The sequence below is a fragment of the Scylla paramamosain genome, chromosome 32 (genome assembly GCF_035594125.1).
Source record: "Scylla paramamosain isolate STU-SP2022 chromosome 32, ASM3559412v1, whole genome shotgun sequence".
Lineage (NCBI taxonomy): Eukaryota > Metazoa > Arthropoda > Malacostraca > Decapoda > Portunidae > Scylla > Scylla paramamosain.
The window spans coordinates 2,558,490-2,571,254 of NC_087182.1; the positions used below are offsets into that span (position 1 = coordinate 2,558,490).

General features: G+C 45.6%; 1 protein-coding gene across 8 annotated transcripts in view; it reads right to left on the minus strand.

Moving 5' to 3' along the window:
* Nucleotides 1–2,914: 2,914 nt before the first annotated feature.
* Nucleotides 2,915–12,765, minus strand: part of LOC135089037 (E3 ubiquitin-protein ligase RNF19A-like) — a 61,233-nt gene continuing 51,382 nt past the window's right edge. For 3 of the 8 annotated variants that reach the window (XM_063984218.1, XM_063984220.1, XM_063984221.1), the window contains exons 2-6: nt 7,564–8,615; nt 7,214–7,376; nt 6,877–7,076; nt 6,361–6,495; nt 2,915–5,374 (exon numbers count right to left, since the gene is read on the minus strand). In XM_063984218.1, coding sequence (XP_063840288.1) covers nt 5,141–5,374; nt 6,361–6,495; nt 6,877–7,076; nt 7,214–7,376; nt 7,564–8,583 — 1,752 coding nt within the window. In that variant the 5' untranslated portion in view covers nt 8,584–8,615 and the 3' untranslated portion in view covers nt 2,915–5,140. Of the gene's footprint in view, nt 5,375–6,360; nt 6,496–6,876; nt 7,077–7,213; nt 7,377–7,563; nt 8,616–8,904; nt 9,042–12,765 lie in introns of those variants that run through there. The other 5 variants (XM_063984222.1, XM_063984225.1, XM_063984224.1 and 2 more) reach the window with 3 other exon arrangements.

Sequence of the window (12,765 nt, forward strand, 5' to 3'; positions counted from 1 at the left end):
ACTTTCAGCAGAATCATGAAAACACTCTTGAAAATGGCAACACTTTCTATATAACACGTCCACACTTTCTATATAACACGTCCAAACCATTTAAATCTCTTTTCTTGTATTTTTTATTTTTTTTATTTTCTGGCCATTAAAGCAGTTTTTCTTTGTGGTAGACTACAAGAGCCTGTTAAAAGCAATGCTAATACTGATAATACTGACTGGAGTAGAAAGGGGAATACAGACACCTCCAAATCTATATAGATAGGCAATACAGACTGGAGTTTATTAATATTAACCCTTTCACTGCTAGACAAAATTATGACCAACAGATTTATAAGCACCTTTTGTATCAGTCCCTTGAATGTTATGTAACTTAAAAGGCAAACTTAACGTATTCTCCCTTTTTTCTCTGTCCATGTTCACGTTCTTTCATTTATTTATTTTTTCAGCGCTCTAAATGACAGCCCCCCACAAAAAAAAAAAAAAAAAAAAACTGAGTGTAGGAGCAATAGTGTTAAGTTATTTAGAGACGTGCAATTCAATAGGCTTTTCATTTTGTTGTTCTTGGCGAGTGTTCCTTGTGTGTAAGTAATACAAATTTAAGTCACACATTTGTCTGGTGTCATATCACAAATCAATTATACCATTGGAGAAAGAGAGAGAGAGAGAGAGAGAGAGAGAGAGAGAGAGAGAGAGAGAGAGAGAGAGAGAGAGAGAGAGAGAGAGAGAGAGAGAGAGAGAGAGAGAGAGAGAGAGAGAGAGAGAGGTGACAATGTGCTAATATCATGTAATAACAAGTAAATCTATACGGTGAAATAGGTGAAGATATATACAGTGAGAGATATATATACAATTATCACATTAGTATCAGTATTTATAGAATCACGCTTGGGTGGACCGCATCTCTAGACTCTGATAAGGAATACAGGATGAGGATGAGAAGCAAGGAGAAAAGAAGAGCATTGGTAGTGAAATGATTAATAGATAGTAGATTTAGATGAAACAAAGCATCTTGCACAATCTCATAGCACCAGTTTCTATAAATAAGAGTTAAATAAGAGTTACGTTTATATGCAAAGATAGTTGACTAGAAGTTGAACTGCATAAAAAAATGGTTAAATGAAGAGATACGTAAACATGGGAGAGGAACGAGAGGACTAGAGTGACTGAAGTGGATAAGTAATACAAGGAAGGGAGGAAAAGTAAGTGAACTGTACTACTGCAAGTGCATTACACTCAACACTACTACAGCCTGGAAAAGTGTAGGTGGAAAAACTTACAAAAGTCCCTGATTAGCCTAGGCCTATTCCTGCCGCCACTACTACTACTACTACTACAAATATTGCCAAAACACACACACACACACACACACACACACTCTCTCTCTCTCTCTCTCTCTCTCTCATTATCACAGCCAATTTTACGCCCTTTTATTAGTATTAAAGGCTTATTATTATTATTATTATTATTATTATTATTATTATTATTATTATTATTATTACCATCATCATCATCATCACTTTTTTGTTGTTGTTGTTTGCAGTCCATTTATAATTCAGTGTCTTTCTGGGTGAGGTGTAAGGTGAAGGTCAAAGTAATCAAGTCACCTTCGCTGATTAATTACCTGTCTTATAATTAGCTTTGGTCGCGGGATAGTAAAGTTTTGCATGTTGTGCCGTGGAGGTCACGTGACGCTAAGTTTGCAATAGTAAGTTAGATAATTGTTGTGTGTCAGCGTGATATAGTATAGAGAGAGAGAGAGAGAGAGAGAGAGAGAGAGAGAGAGAGAGAGAGAGAGAGAGAGAGAGAGAGAGAGAGAGAGAGAGAGAGAGAGAGAGAATCAGACTGTTCCATATAATAACTGAAGTAAATAAAACTTTTGTGGATATTTTTAAAGAAGAATAAGGAAGAAAAATAATTTTGTATTAATGCTTAAAAGAAACATTTTTAGAGAAAGGAAAAGAAAATCATTACAACTTTCCTTTTATCAATATTCATAGAGAGAGAGAGAGAGAGAGAGAGAGAGAGAGAGAGAGAGAGAGAGAGAGAGAGAGAGAGATGGTGTGTAACCGTCAATGAAGCAGTTAAGAGCCATCAGACCCACGCTATCACAAAGATTATTGATTTGAACCGGTCAAGAGCTGGAGACGCAACACAAGGCTCATTCATCACCACTTAGTACTGTGAGTATCTGCATTCACTTAAGCCACAATTGCGTACTGGAAGAGTCACTAGGTCACACATCAATGGCACATACATGAAGATAACAAAACTCTAACTCTAACTCATACTTACGTTACACATTATGGAACACTATGAAACACTATTAATGAGCGTTTATACCTCATCTAAGGGTCATGTTCTAGGACTTACAAGTAACTGATACGTCTCTACAAGTACACAGGGGGGGGTGGGTACCGGCCTCTCACACGTCAATTCCTATAGGGTTACTGACTGCCCATGAGAGTGTCTTGAGTGCGTCTCCACAGTCGTGTTGTTCATTAAGGCAAGTGATGAAATGATGTTCAGGGTCACTTACTAATCATGAACAGCATCGTCACAGGCTTCATTTGCTGGATTGGCTTTCTTTCTCACTTTCTCGTAATCACTATGGCCTGAACCTGCTGACTCTCTCTCTCTCTCTCTCTCTCTAATACTGTGCTTCAAATTAATAATAGAATAAACGGTCAGATAGATAGACAGATAGATAGATAGATAGATAGACAAGTACTGTAAATATATGTACTGTAAATAGATAAATAAATAGAGGTAGATAGATAGGTAGACAGGTAGATAGGTAAACAGGTAGACACATAAACAAGTGACTAAATAAATGAATAAATAAAGTCATCCAGCCATTCCAGCTTAATTAATCAGTCAGCCAGTCAAACTCATCATAAGGCGGAGAAGAAAAAAAACAAGTAAGTATTTGGGTGTTTTCTTTATGTATTTCTCATCAACATATCCAAAAAGGTGTAGTAGTAGTAGTAGTAGTAATAGTAGTAGTAGTAGGAGTAGGAGTAGTATATCTTTTGTGATTATTACCCCCGCGGGAGCTTAACCTTATCAGTGGGATTTGGTAATAAAAAATAGAAGTGTATATTCCTGATTGAGCCTGTTGCTTCATTCAGTCCCATTGTCACCCTCCTTCTTCCCAATTAGCCTATTAGTTCATATCTACAGAGTTTATAGTCTTCCACACACACACACACACACACACACACACACACAGGTCTTTGGTTCCTACACGCCAGGTCTTCCTCTCTTCCTTCTTCAGTTGACTCAAATCTTTTTTTCTTATACTTTTTTCTCTAATATTCAAATTTTTCTTTCTACATTGATATTTTTCTCTTTCGCTTTGAACCTTTTTTTTTTTTCACTAACACTCCTTAACCACACACACACACACACACAGTCCCATTACCCACTCCTCTTTCCCTAGTTTTTTCTTTTACTCTTCCTTTCTTCCTCACCATACACACACACACACACACACACACACACACAAGGCAGCGAAGTGCACACTAAACACATGGTCTACCTTTACGTACATACATTCTGTGTGTGAATACCCAGAAAGTGGCGTTATTTTTAGGCTACAAAGCATCACAGTTACTTTTCACTATATTGTGCATCATAATATACGTATAATTAAAGAATACTTACAAGGGAAATGATAAAAGGGGAGGTAAGTGTATGCAGTAGATAAGTGTGGTAGTAATGGTGGGGAATCAGATTTTTTTTTGTTTTTTTTTGTTTTTGTTTTTACAGCTTTTATCCTTTCCTTTTGTTTCTGTCCTATCACTGCCACCATTGTTAGCATCATCATCATCATCATCATCATCATCATCATCATCATCATGTCACTGTGAACATCTTTATCTATCATTCTTCGCATGAAATGAACAAGAAACGAAACGAAATTATATAATACAAGAGTGTGTATGTTTGGAATAAGAGCGAAATATGCCAAGGAAAAAACAAAAAAACAAGAGGTGCACGTGTATGTATATGTACGCATGTATGTATACCATAACATACATACACAGAAGCTCATATACAGAAGCAGACATGCCGAAAAATGAAAAGGTTTGCGCGAGATTGCTTGCTTGGTTCGGCTCTCCGGGAGGCGGTGGTGGGGGTGATGGGGTGATGGGAGGTGATGGGGGGGTGGTGATGGTCTGCCCCTTCTACCCATTATAGTGAAGGATGTGAGGCAGATATCCCTGGCAGGATCACAGAAAGATCCCACATTCCCTCCTCACTGAAGCATCTCGTGTAGTAGTGAGTAACCCGTCTGAACGCTGCTCGAAGCTTCATAATCCATGCTTCGAGGCTTCACTGCTTCACTCACCGCTCTCACTCACACGACACTTGCAGAGCGGTCATGAGGTGTTTGTTTCATAACGGTGAGGTGAACACTAGTAACAGAGCGACTTCAAATTTTCTATACTGGTGAGATTACTTGTTTTGGTGCCCTGTGAGTCACCATGGTACGAGTCACGCCTTCCTGCAGCGTGACCAGCGTGACCCTTAACTTACACCGTGCAAGGGCATCACACGGAAACAAGTGAGCATCGTCATAAGAGTACAAGCTAAAAGAAGCAGAGCCGTTGTATGATATTTTGGCTCGGTTTTTTTTCTGTATATAGATGCTCTTGTGTACAGTTCCCGCCAAAAGTTATGTCATGGATCTCAAAAGCTTTCAATGTCTTTTTTTTTCATTTGATTCACTAAGTATCGGTGTTTTTTTCTTCTGTTTTGAGGAACTTTTTTTTCTTTTGCTATCCTACATCTCTTGTTTCATATTAGATAGTGTACAGCACACAGTATCAAAAGTAATAACTGGTTTGCTGCTTTTTTCTTAATTTTTGTTTCTTTTGTGTTCCTTCAAGAGATCCGTGACCTCACTTCTGACCGTCGCTGTACAGTACGTAGCGTGTATACGAGTAGCTTCCATGCATTTGATTATTCTCGAGACACTGAAAGACGATAAACACTTCCCCTTCAAGCAATGTTCCGCACCGGCGTTCCTCAGGGGGGTGTGTCATCACCCACACCTCGCCGCTCACTGGCCTCCTCCTAGCCTTCATCTTTGGTTTCATACACTGCTACCACTGCTGCTGCTGCTGCTGCTACTCTCGGCCTCCTCTCAGATGCCGTATAAACTGTCCTCCTCAATCTTGTGCCTGGAGCATGGCTTACACTTGCAGCACAGTAAGCAGGGCCCCACGAACAAGAGGAGAGGGGAGGCCACCACCAGCAGGAGACCGAATCCAGCGAAGATGCCGATGACCTGTGCGCGGTGCCACAGGACGGACGCTCGACTATGACCCAGCTTGTTCTTGCAGGGCCCCTTGTCGTAGTGGCGCAGCAGAAAGTCGTCCTAGTGGGGAGTAAAGGAGAACATGTAGTCGTGGATTGGGTGAATGAGGAACAGGTGTAAATTAAGTAAAACTATAAAAGTACAAAGCTCATCGTGTTCCTCTCAGATAATTAGGAATGCAAAAAGATGTGTAAATAGAGGCACGACAGGTGAGTGCAGTGAGTGTATAGGAGCAAAGAAGCACAGGGAAAGAGTGTTCCTGAGTTGCCGTTAGTAAAATGAGATACGTATTTGTTTTCGTTGGTGTATGAGTAGATTATCAATAATACTTGAATGTAGGATTACAAGAAAATGATAACCTAACAAATTGGTGAAGATAATGTGCATTAGTAGTTTATATTGCTTCGTGAAGATTATCGAGGAGGGAAGTTAAGTGGAGTGGAACGTAAAATAAAGAGGAAACAATGACAGGTAAAATTAAACTCGTACTAGTTTTTAAAAAGGGGCAGATTATTGATAGAGACAGAGTAAATAAAGTCTGGAACAAACACAGCTCCGTCACATGAGGAGGAGAAGTTTGTTGAGAGTGACTGAGTGCAAATAATGACGCGAGCAAACACAGTAGTCACGTGTCACGAGGCAGCCCTCACATGGCCAGAGTGTGGAGTGAAGCGACACAGAGGCGAGGCATTGTGAGGACGATTCAGTTACAAGTAAACATTAAGCTTCACTCAAGGATAACATGTAGGCTGGTCGTCAATTGAGGCCAAGATGAAGGTTAAGGAAGTAGAGGAGAGACAGTTAGTTATCTTGAGTACCTTTTGACTGGTGTGGCTTCTCAAGTTTAATAAAAGGAGTGGGACAAGATGAGTTAAATTCCAAAATTCACTGATAGCATGAGTGACTGAGTAGTGGAAGCCTGTCAGTGTCTCTAGCTTTATTTCTGCTCAATGAAGACGTCTGAGGTGACTCACATGAAGTATCGAATGTCATATTGTCAGTAGCAACAAGGGTCAGGGCGTCAGTGTGGGTGTGTCAGTACTCACATCGAGGGAGGTTAAGCAGTACCAGCAGAACACGTGCTTGCACCGCTTGCACAACATCTGGGCACAGCCTGCGTCACGCTCAATGAGGACCTTACACGACGGGCACCGCTTTATGGTGTCGTCAATGGGCACTGCCTGCAACACGGAGGGAGAAAGGTCTTTAGTATTTTAGTATTTTTTGTATTGAGGTGTGTTCTTCATATGAGACCAAGGTGTTTTGTTGCTGTGAGCATAACTAGCACATCAGTCGGCAGTTCTTTGCACGTGTGACTGGTGTGAAGTATTTTTATTTTTTTTCTTTTTTTAGCCTGAGTGTTGATATAATGTGTGGTTGAATTTTCCGGCATGGCGGCGTCCCCGTGACCCACTTGCAACCCCGCACTGAGAGGGCCACTCCAAGCCACTTGACTCTAGTAACAAGCTCACTCAGACTGATGTCAAGAGATAAAATTGATCACGGTCACAGTGGAGTAGACCTTTCATGCCTGAAAACCCCCATCAGCAGCCGTCACTCACCGCACTCACCAGGGCTTCCGCAGTGTCCGCGTGGCAGGCCTGGCTGGGGTGCCACGGCTCGCAGCAGGCGGCGCAGAACACTGTGGTGCAGGTGGGGCAGGTGGTGCACTGGGGGCCCTCCAGCTTGGACATGGGCAGGTTGACCACTGTCTCACAGCCAGCCAAGGGGCACCACACCCTCACGGGGTCCAGGACCACCTCTGATGGAACGAGACACAGTCAGTGGTCGCTACCCTCGCCACGGGTCACCAAGCAGTGTGGGGCACGCACTCACTCAACAGGCACCGCCTCTCCAGGTCATGACACAGACAAGTGCACTGCCATCAAGAACACCCACCTGTGTTTTTGCGGAACTTGAGGTGTAGCTGGTACAGTTTGCTGGCCACCAGAGTCTCCATCTCCTCCAGGGTCAGTTCGCCGCTACAGTCACAGTTGGCGTCCGGGCACTCGATCGTGTAGTCTCCCTCACGGATCTTGAGCGCCGCGTACACGGCCATGCACTGCGGGGGACAACACAGCGTACTGCATCTCACCGCCACATAAAACATTCTTAATATTACATTTCCCTACTGAGGCTATATAATTACATATATATGTATGTGCAGGTATATAGCTGCTTAGTGAACGTTAGCAGTGTAACTAGAGTAGAGTGCGGGATGTGAGGCAGAAAGGCAAGGCAGTACTTACATATTTGCAGAATCGGCACATGCACTGCTGTAGCTGGTACATTTCCCCAATGGGCACGTCAGAGAGGCACAGCTTGCAGAACACCGTGTCCTGCGCCATGCCCGCCGCGTAGCTCTTGGAGGCGAAGGAGGCCGTGGAGGTGCAGCGAGAACACACGCCGCCCTCGCCGTCGTGGTCCGCCTGCGTGAACTGCATGCTGGAGTCCTTTCGAATCCGCCGCAGGTCAGGCATGGCGGAGGGCGACTTAGGGATGGTGAGCTTGGTGGTGTTGAACACCGCAGATTTGGAGGACGTCATGCGCCTCAGGATGTTGAATTTGCTGCTCTTGGGCTCCTTGACCAGCTTGGTTTGGGCCGTGGTCCCCGTGGTAGAGGACAGTGCCAGCACCGTGTTGGACTTGCGGATGAGAGGCTCGGGGGAGGTGGCCTCGTCATAGTTGGCAAGGCTCCGCAGCGACCCTTCGCGGGAGACTTTCTTCTCCTTGCGGGAGCCTTGGCCCGCCCTGATGAGTGACTTCATACGCGGCATGATGAGCTGCGACTGGGTCTTGTTGAGGCGGCGAGACGGATTGAAGAGTTTGATGGCTGTGGGGGATGTGAGCGCCCTGTTGAAGGACACAGTGGGTACCAGGGGGCGAGAGGAGAAGGGGCGGGACTGCTGGGTGGTGGAAGGGGGCTGGGTGCCGGTGGGGGAGGGCCTCGGGGCTGAGGTGGTCTGGTGGGTGGGGGCGGGCGCCACCTGCTGGCCGAAGAGGGACTGGGTCTTGGTTGGGGCGGGGGCGGGGGCAGTGGCAGGAACGGCGTCAGGCGCGGGTGCCGGGTTACAGGCGCCGTACGGACGAGCCGGGGTGGCCCTGGTGAGGAGGGTGGCCCAGCGGGACTCTTGACTCTGGTCCGGCGGGAAGGAGTTGCGGTTGTTGAGTCTGGAGGGGTGTGAGGGGCGGCGCGACAGGGGTGGGTGGATGGGCGACTGGGACGTTGGGGTCTGAGGACACTGTAGCAGCAGCGGGATGGCACTCATGATGCCTGGCACACGGTGGTCCTCGCGGGCCCCTGAAAAACACACAAGGACGCACATCAGCACCATCGTACACACGTACACACACACACACACACACACACCCGGATGTAAACAAAACACAGCTTGGGGCGGCAAGTTGGATCCTGTTTATTTCCCTTGAGCCCTGAGTATTCACGATGGCTTCCACGACGCACTAACAACAAATTAGTTTGAACTAAACCCCTTAATGTATCGAACCTTTGCACACCCAGACAAACCCACACCCTCCCACACAAACCCACACCCTCCCACACACAGCACAGCACAGCACAGTACGCCTACCATCACGGGGGCTACACACACGCGCAGCACGACCAACAGCGGGCACGAGGCGAGAACCAGACGCTTCTTTGTGTTGGCGGGAAGCAGATCACAGAATCACTAAGCACAACTGTGAGCGTGTGAGGGTTTTAATGACTGAGGTGGTGACGTGGTAACCAACCCTCCCGCCTCCCCCTTCCCCACAACACTCACCCCCCACCAAACACGCCGAGACAGCATTGCGGAGAGGAGCTGAGAACTGCCCCCTTTACCCCCCTCCCTCCAGATGCCCCCCACCCCGCCACCTCGCCTTGTTTGACCATGCAGTTCACGTGTTCTTGCTCTTCCCAGCGACCTTCAGTATCCACGGGGCTTGCTTGTTCGTCATTATTATTATTATTATTATTGTTGTTGTTGCTGTTCTTGTTACTACCACCACCATCATCATCACCACTACTACTACCACTACTGCTACTGTGGGGAGGATGCTGACATAGAAGAGGTGAGAGGTCAAAGCGCAGGGCAAACAAGGTCATGAGAAGACGTCTTGGAAGAGGAGGAGGAGGAAAATGTTGATAGACACAAGGATATTGCAACAACCGGGTCATATGTTGCTGGAGGAAGAGGAGGAGGAGGAGGAGGAGGAGGAGGAGGAGGAGGGCCCAAGAAGACTATAATCAGGAGGAGGTGACAGCAATCCAGAAGTAACTTTAGCGGTAGTTTGCAGAAGTTAACACTGTCCTCCTCCTCCTCCTCCTCCTCCTCCTCCTCCTCCTCCTCCTCCTCCTCCTCCTCCTCCTCCTCCTCCTCCTCCTCCTCCGCCTCCTCCTCCTCTACAACAAAAAAGCCAGTTCGACCAGAAACCCTGAAAAAGAAACTCCCATTTTTTTTTAATCATTCTCTTTCTTTTTCTTATCTTTTTTTTGCGTGGTTGAGTTGAGTTGAGTGACCTCTAATGGACTCCGGCGGGTTCCTGAGTGGCTCCGGGAGGATCTGGTTCTCTGCTGGAAGGGTGTGGGTGTCCGCCAGTCCAGCCAGTCCAGTCCTGAATCCCTCACTAGACACTCTCTGGTGGATTTGTTTTGGATCTTTCACAGGATTGACTCAAGCTCGCGCGGTGTTCTGGCTTTCAGTACTATGCGGTTATTTTTCTTTTAAGCTTGTTTCCTCTCTCTCTCTCTCTCTCTCTCTCTCTCTCTCTCTCTCTCTCTCTCTCTCTCTCTCTCTCTCTCTCTCTCCCAGCAGCCACGTGCCGCGGGCCTGATGGCTTCTAGGTCACAGCTGAGGACATCAAACTAAGAATGTCGTGTTCTATATTGCCTAGATTCATATAAAAAATGTTGGTGACTAAATGTGTTTATTTTCATTACTTATATGCACAGTGAAGAGTTATAAGTTATTACATGGGACTCTATACTACTACTACTACTACTACTACTACATACTACTACTACTACTACTACTACTACTACTACAAAACTTGAGGAAAGGCCCAGTAAAGGTGACAGTTCCTTAAGAAAATCAGAAGGCAAATCCTAAACAACATTATGAAGTGTCTTGAAGCTTCTCCTCCTCCTCCTCCTCCTCCTCCTCCTCCTCCTCCTCCTCCTCGTCACCTGTGTACTGTGTGACTAGTATATTCACATTTCCACTCCACTCTAGATTCTCACTTCCCGGTTCTCAGTCCTCAAACGTAGTCAGCAAGTCCACAACATACTGCTAACACTGCCCACACCTGCGTTCTGAGGTGAATGCTAATTTTAGGATGGCGATCAATTAATGCAGGTAACTTGAGGTCGAGGCGTAGTAGTCATAGCGGTAGTAGTGGTGGTAGTAGTAGTAGTAGTAGTAGTGGTTGTGGTAGTTGGTTATTGACTTAGTAGATAGTAAAGAATGAACGGATAGTAATGTAATGAATAAAGCATTGTAACTGGTTCTATTTGAGAGAGAGAGAGAGAGAGAGAGAGAGAGAGAGAGAGAGAGAGAGAGAGAGAGAGAGAGAGAGAGAGAGAGAGAGAGAGACATTCCCACACATCACATCCACCCAAACACGATATCTAATCCACAATATCAAACAACGTAACGCAAGAATCCACTGTTGTTTCCAGCACGCCCACCCGCCCACCTTGCTACCCCTTCACCCTTCCCTCTCCACGTGCACACCCACCACAAGACAACACCCCTTAACACACCCATCACACTATCTTTCCCTCCCCACGTGTACACCCACTGCCATCTATCCTTCCCTTCCCCTGTCCCCACGTGAACACCCACCACCAGTCACCCTCATCCCTACACACGTCCCCCAGGTCAGCAAACTGGGGCGTGGAGGGGCGAAAGGGTTGAGAGGTGAATGGTAAACAGGTTCCTCTGACGCTATAAGGAAGCAGTGACGTCACGGCCTTCCACAGAGCAGCGCAGTAGCCTGACGAAGGACACTGCCACCATCACCACCACCGCCACCACCACCTTCACTCTGCTATGCTCCATGTTCCTCTTGCAGGTCTCCCACTACTACGGTTACTTTCTCCTCTTCTTTTCCTCTTCTTATCCTTTCCACTTCTATTCCTTTTTATTACTGCTTATACTCTTATTGCTCCTAATATAGTACGTCTCGATTACTACTGTTATTCTCTATGCTCTTCTCCCTTCTTTATTATCTGTACCTCTCTTTCATGTTACTGTTTACCTCTGCTCTCAGTATTACAAATGCGCTCTTAATGTATTTCTCATTTGTACGATTACTTCTCCTGTTGCATTTATCCTTTACCCCCTCTATCATTCTCCTCTTCCTTCTCCTTCCCTTTTATCACGATTACAACTTCTTACTACCACCACCAAAATAAACAACTTCCACTCTACTTCCCTTACCACACCACACGCCACCACTATCAAAACAAACAGCTCCCACCACTACACACACACACACACACACACACACACACACACACACAGAAACACCAGAGGGAGTCACAACACGCTCCAACATGCAGAATCATATCACTGCATCAAGGGGATCATATTCTCTGCAGCAGGATAGGCTAGGAAGGGAAGAAAGGTGGTTTTGTTTTTGTTACGTCATCTTTTTCCTCTCTTCCTTCCTTCCTTCCTTTCTTTTCATACGCATTATATGATTACTGGTTCTCTCTCTCTCTCTCTCTCTCCTCTCTCTCTCTCTCTCTCTCTCTCTCTCTCTCTCTCTCTCTCTCCTCTCTCTCTCTCTCTCTCTCTCTCTCTCGCCACCCTCGCACGCGTAACACGAGTCAGCTTCTCCGTTTTCTTTCATTTATCCTTGTGTTTTTGTTCGCACACGTGGGGACAGGTTTGGGAGACAGACAGAGAGAGAAACCACGATTGTTGTAAATTTTGATGGGAAAGAAAAAAAAGTACAAAATTTTGATGAAAAGAAAACGATTACACTGAAAACTGTAACGAAAACGAAATACTTAAATAACATGCATAAATTTTGACAAGGAACAGAAAACAACAAGTTAAATAGAATCTTTCCCTCCTCCCCCCAAAAAAAAAAATATAAATTCAGATGTAGGTATTTCAGTATTATGAGATATTTTAGTTAGCATAGAATATAGATACGAGTAAATATCACGCGCCGCCACTAGGGGGATTACGACGCAGAAGAAGAAGAAGTTAGCGGAGATTTGTTATAGTTCTTCCTTCACAGATCTTTCCATGGTGGTGGTGGTGGTGGTGGTGATGGTGATGAGGCTGGAAAAGATCAACATCGAAGCATCTCGTAAGAGCGTAGGAGTTTATGAGAGCTTCGTCCCAAGAGACTGAGAGACAAGCTTCTTCGTGGCCTTGGTGGTGGTGGTGGTGGTAGTGGGGGTGGTGGTGGTGGTGTGGGGGAGGTGGTGGTGTGGG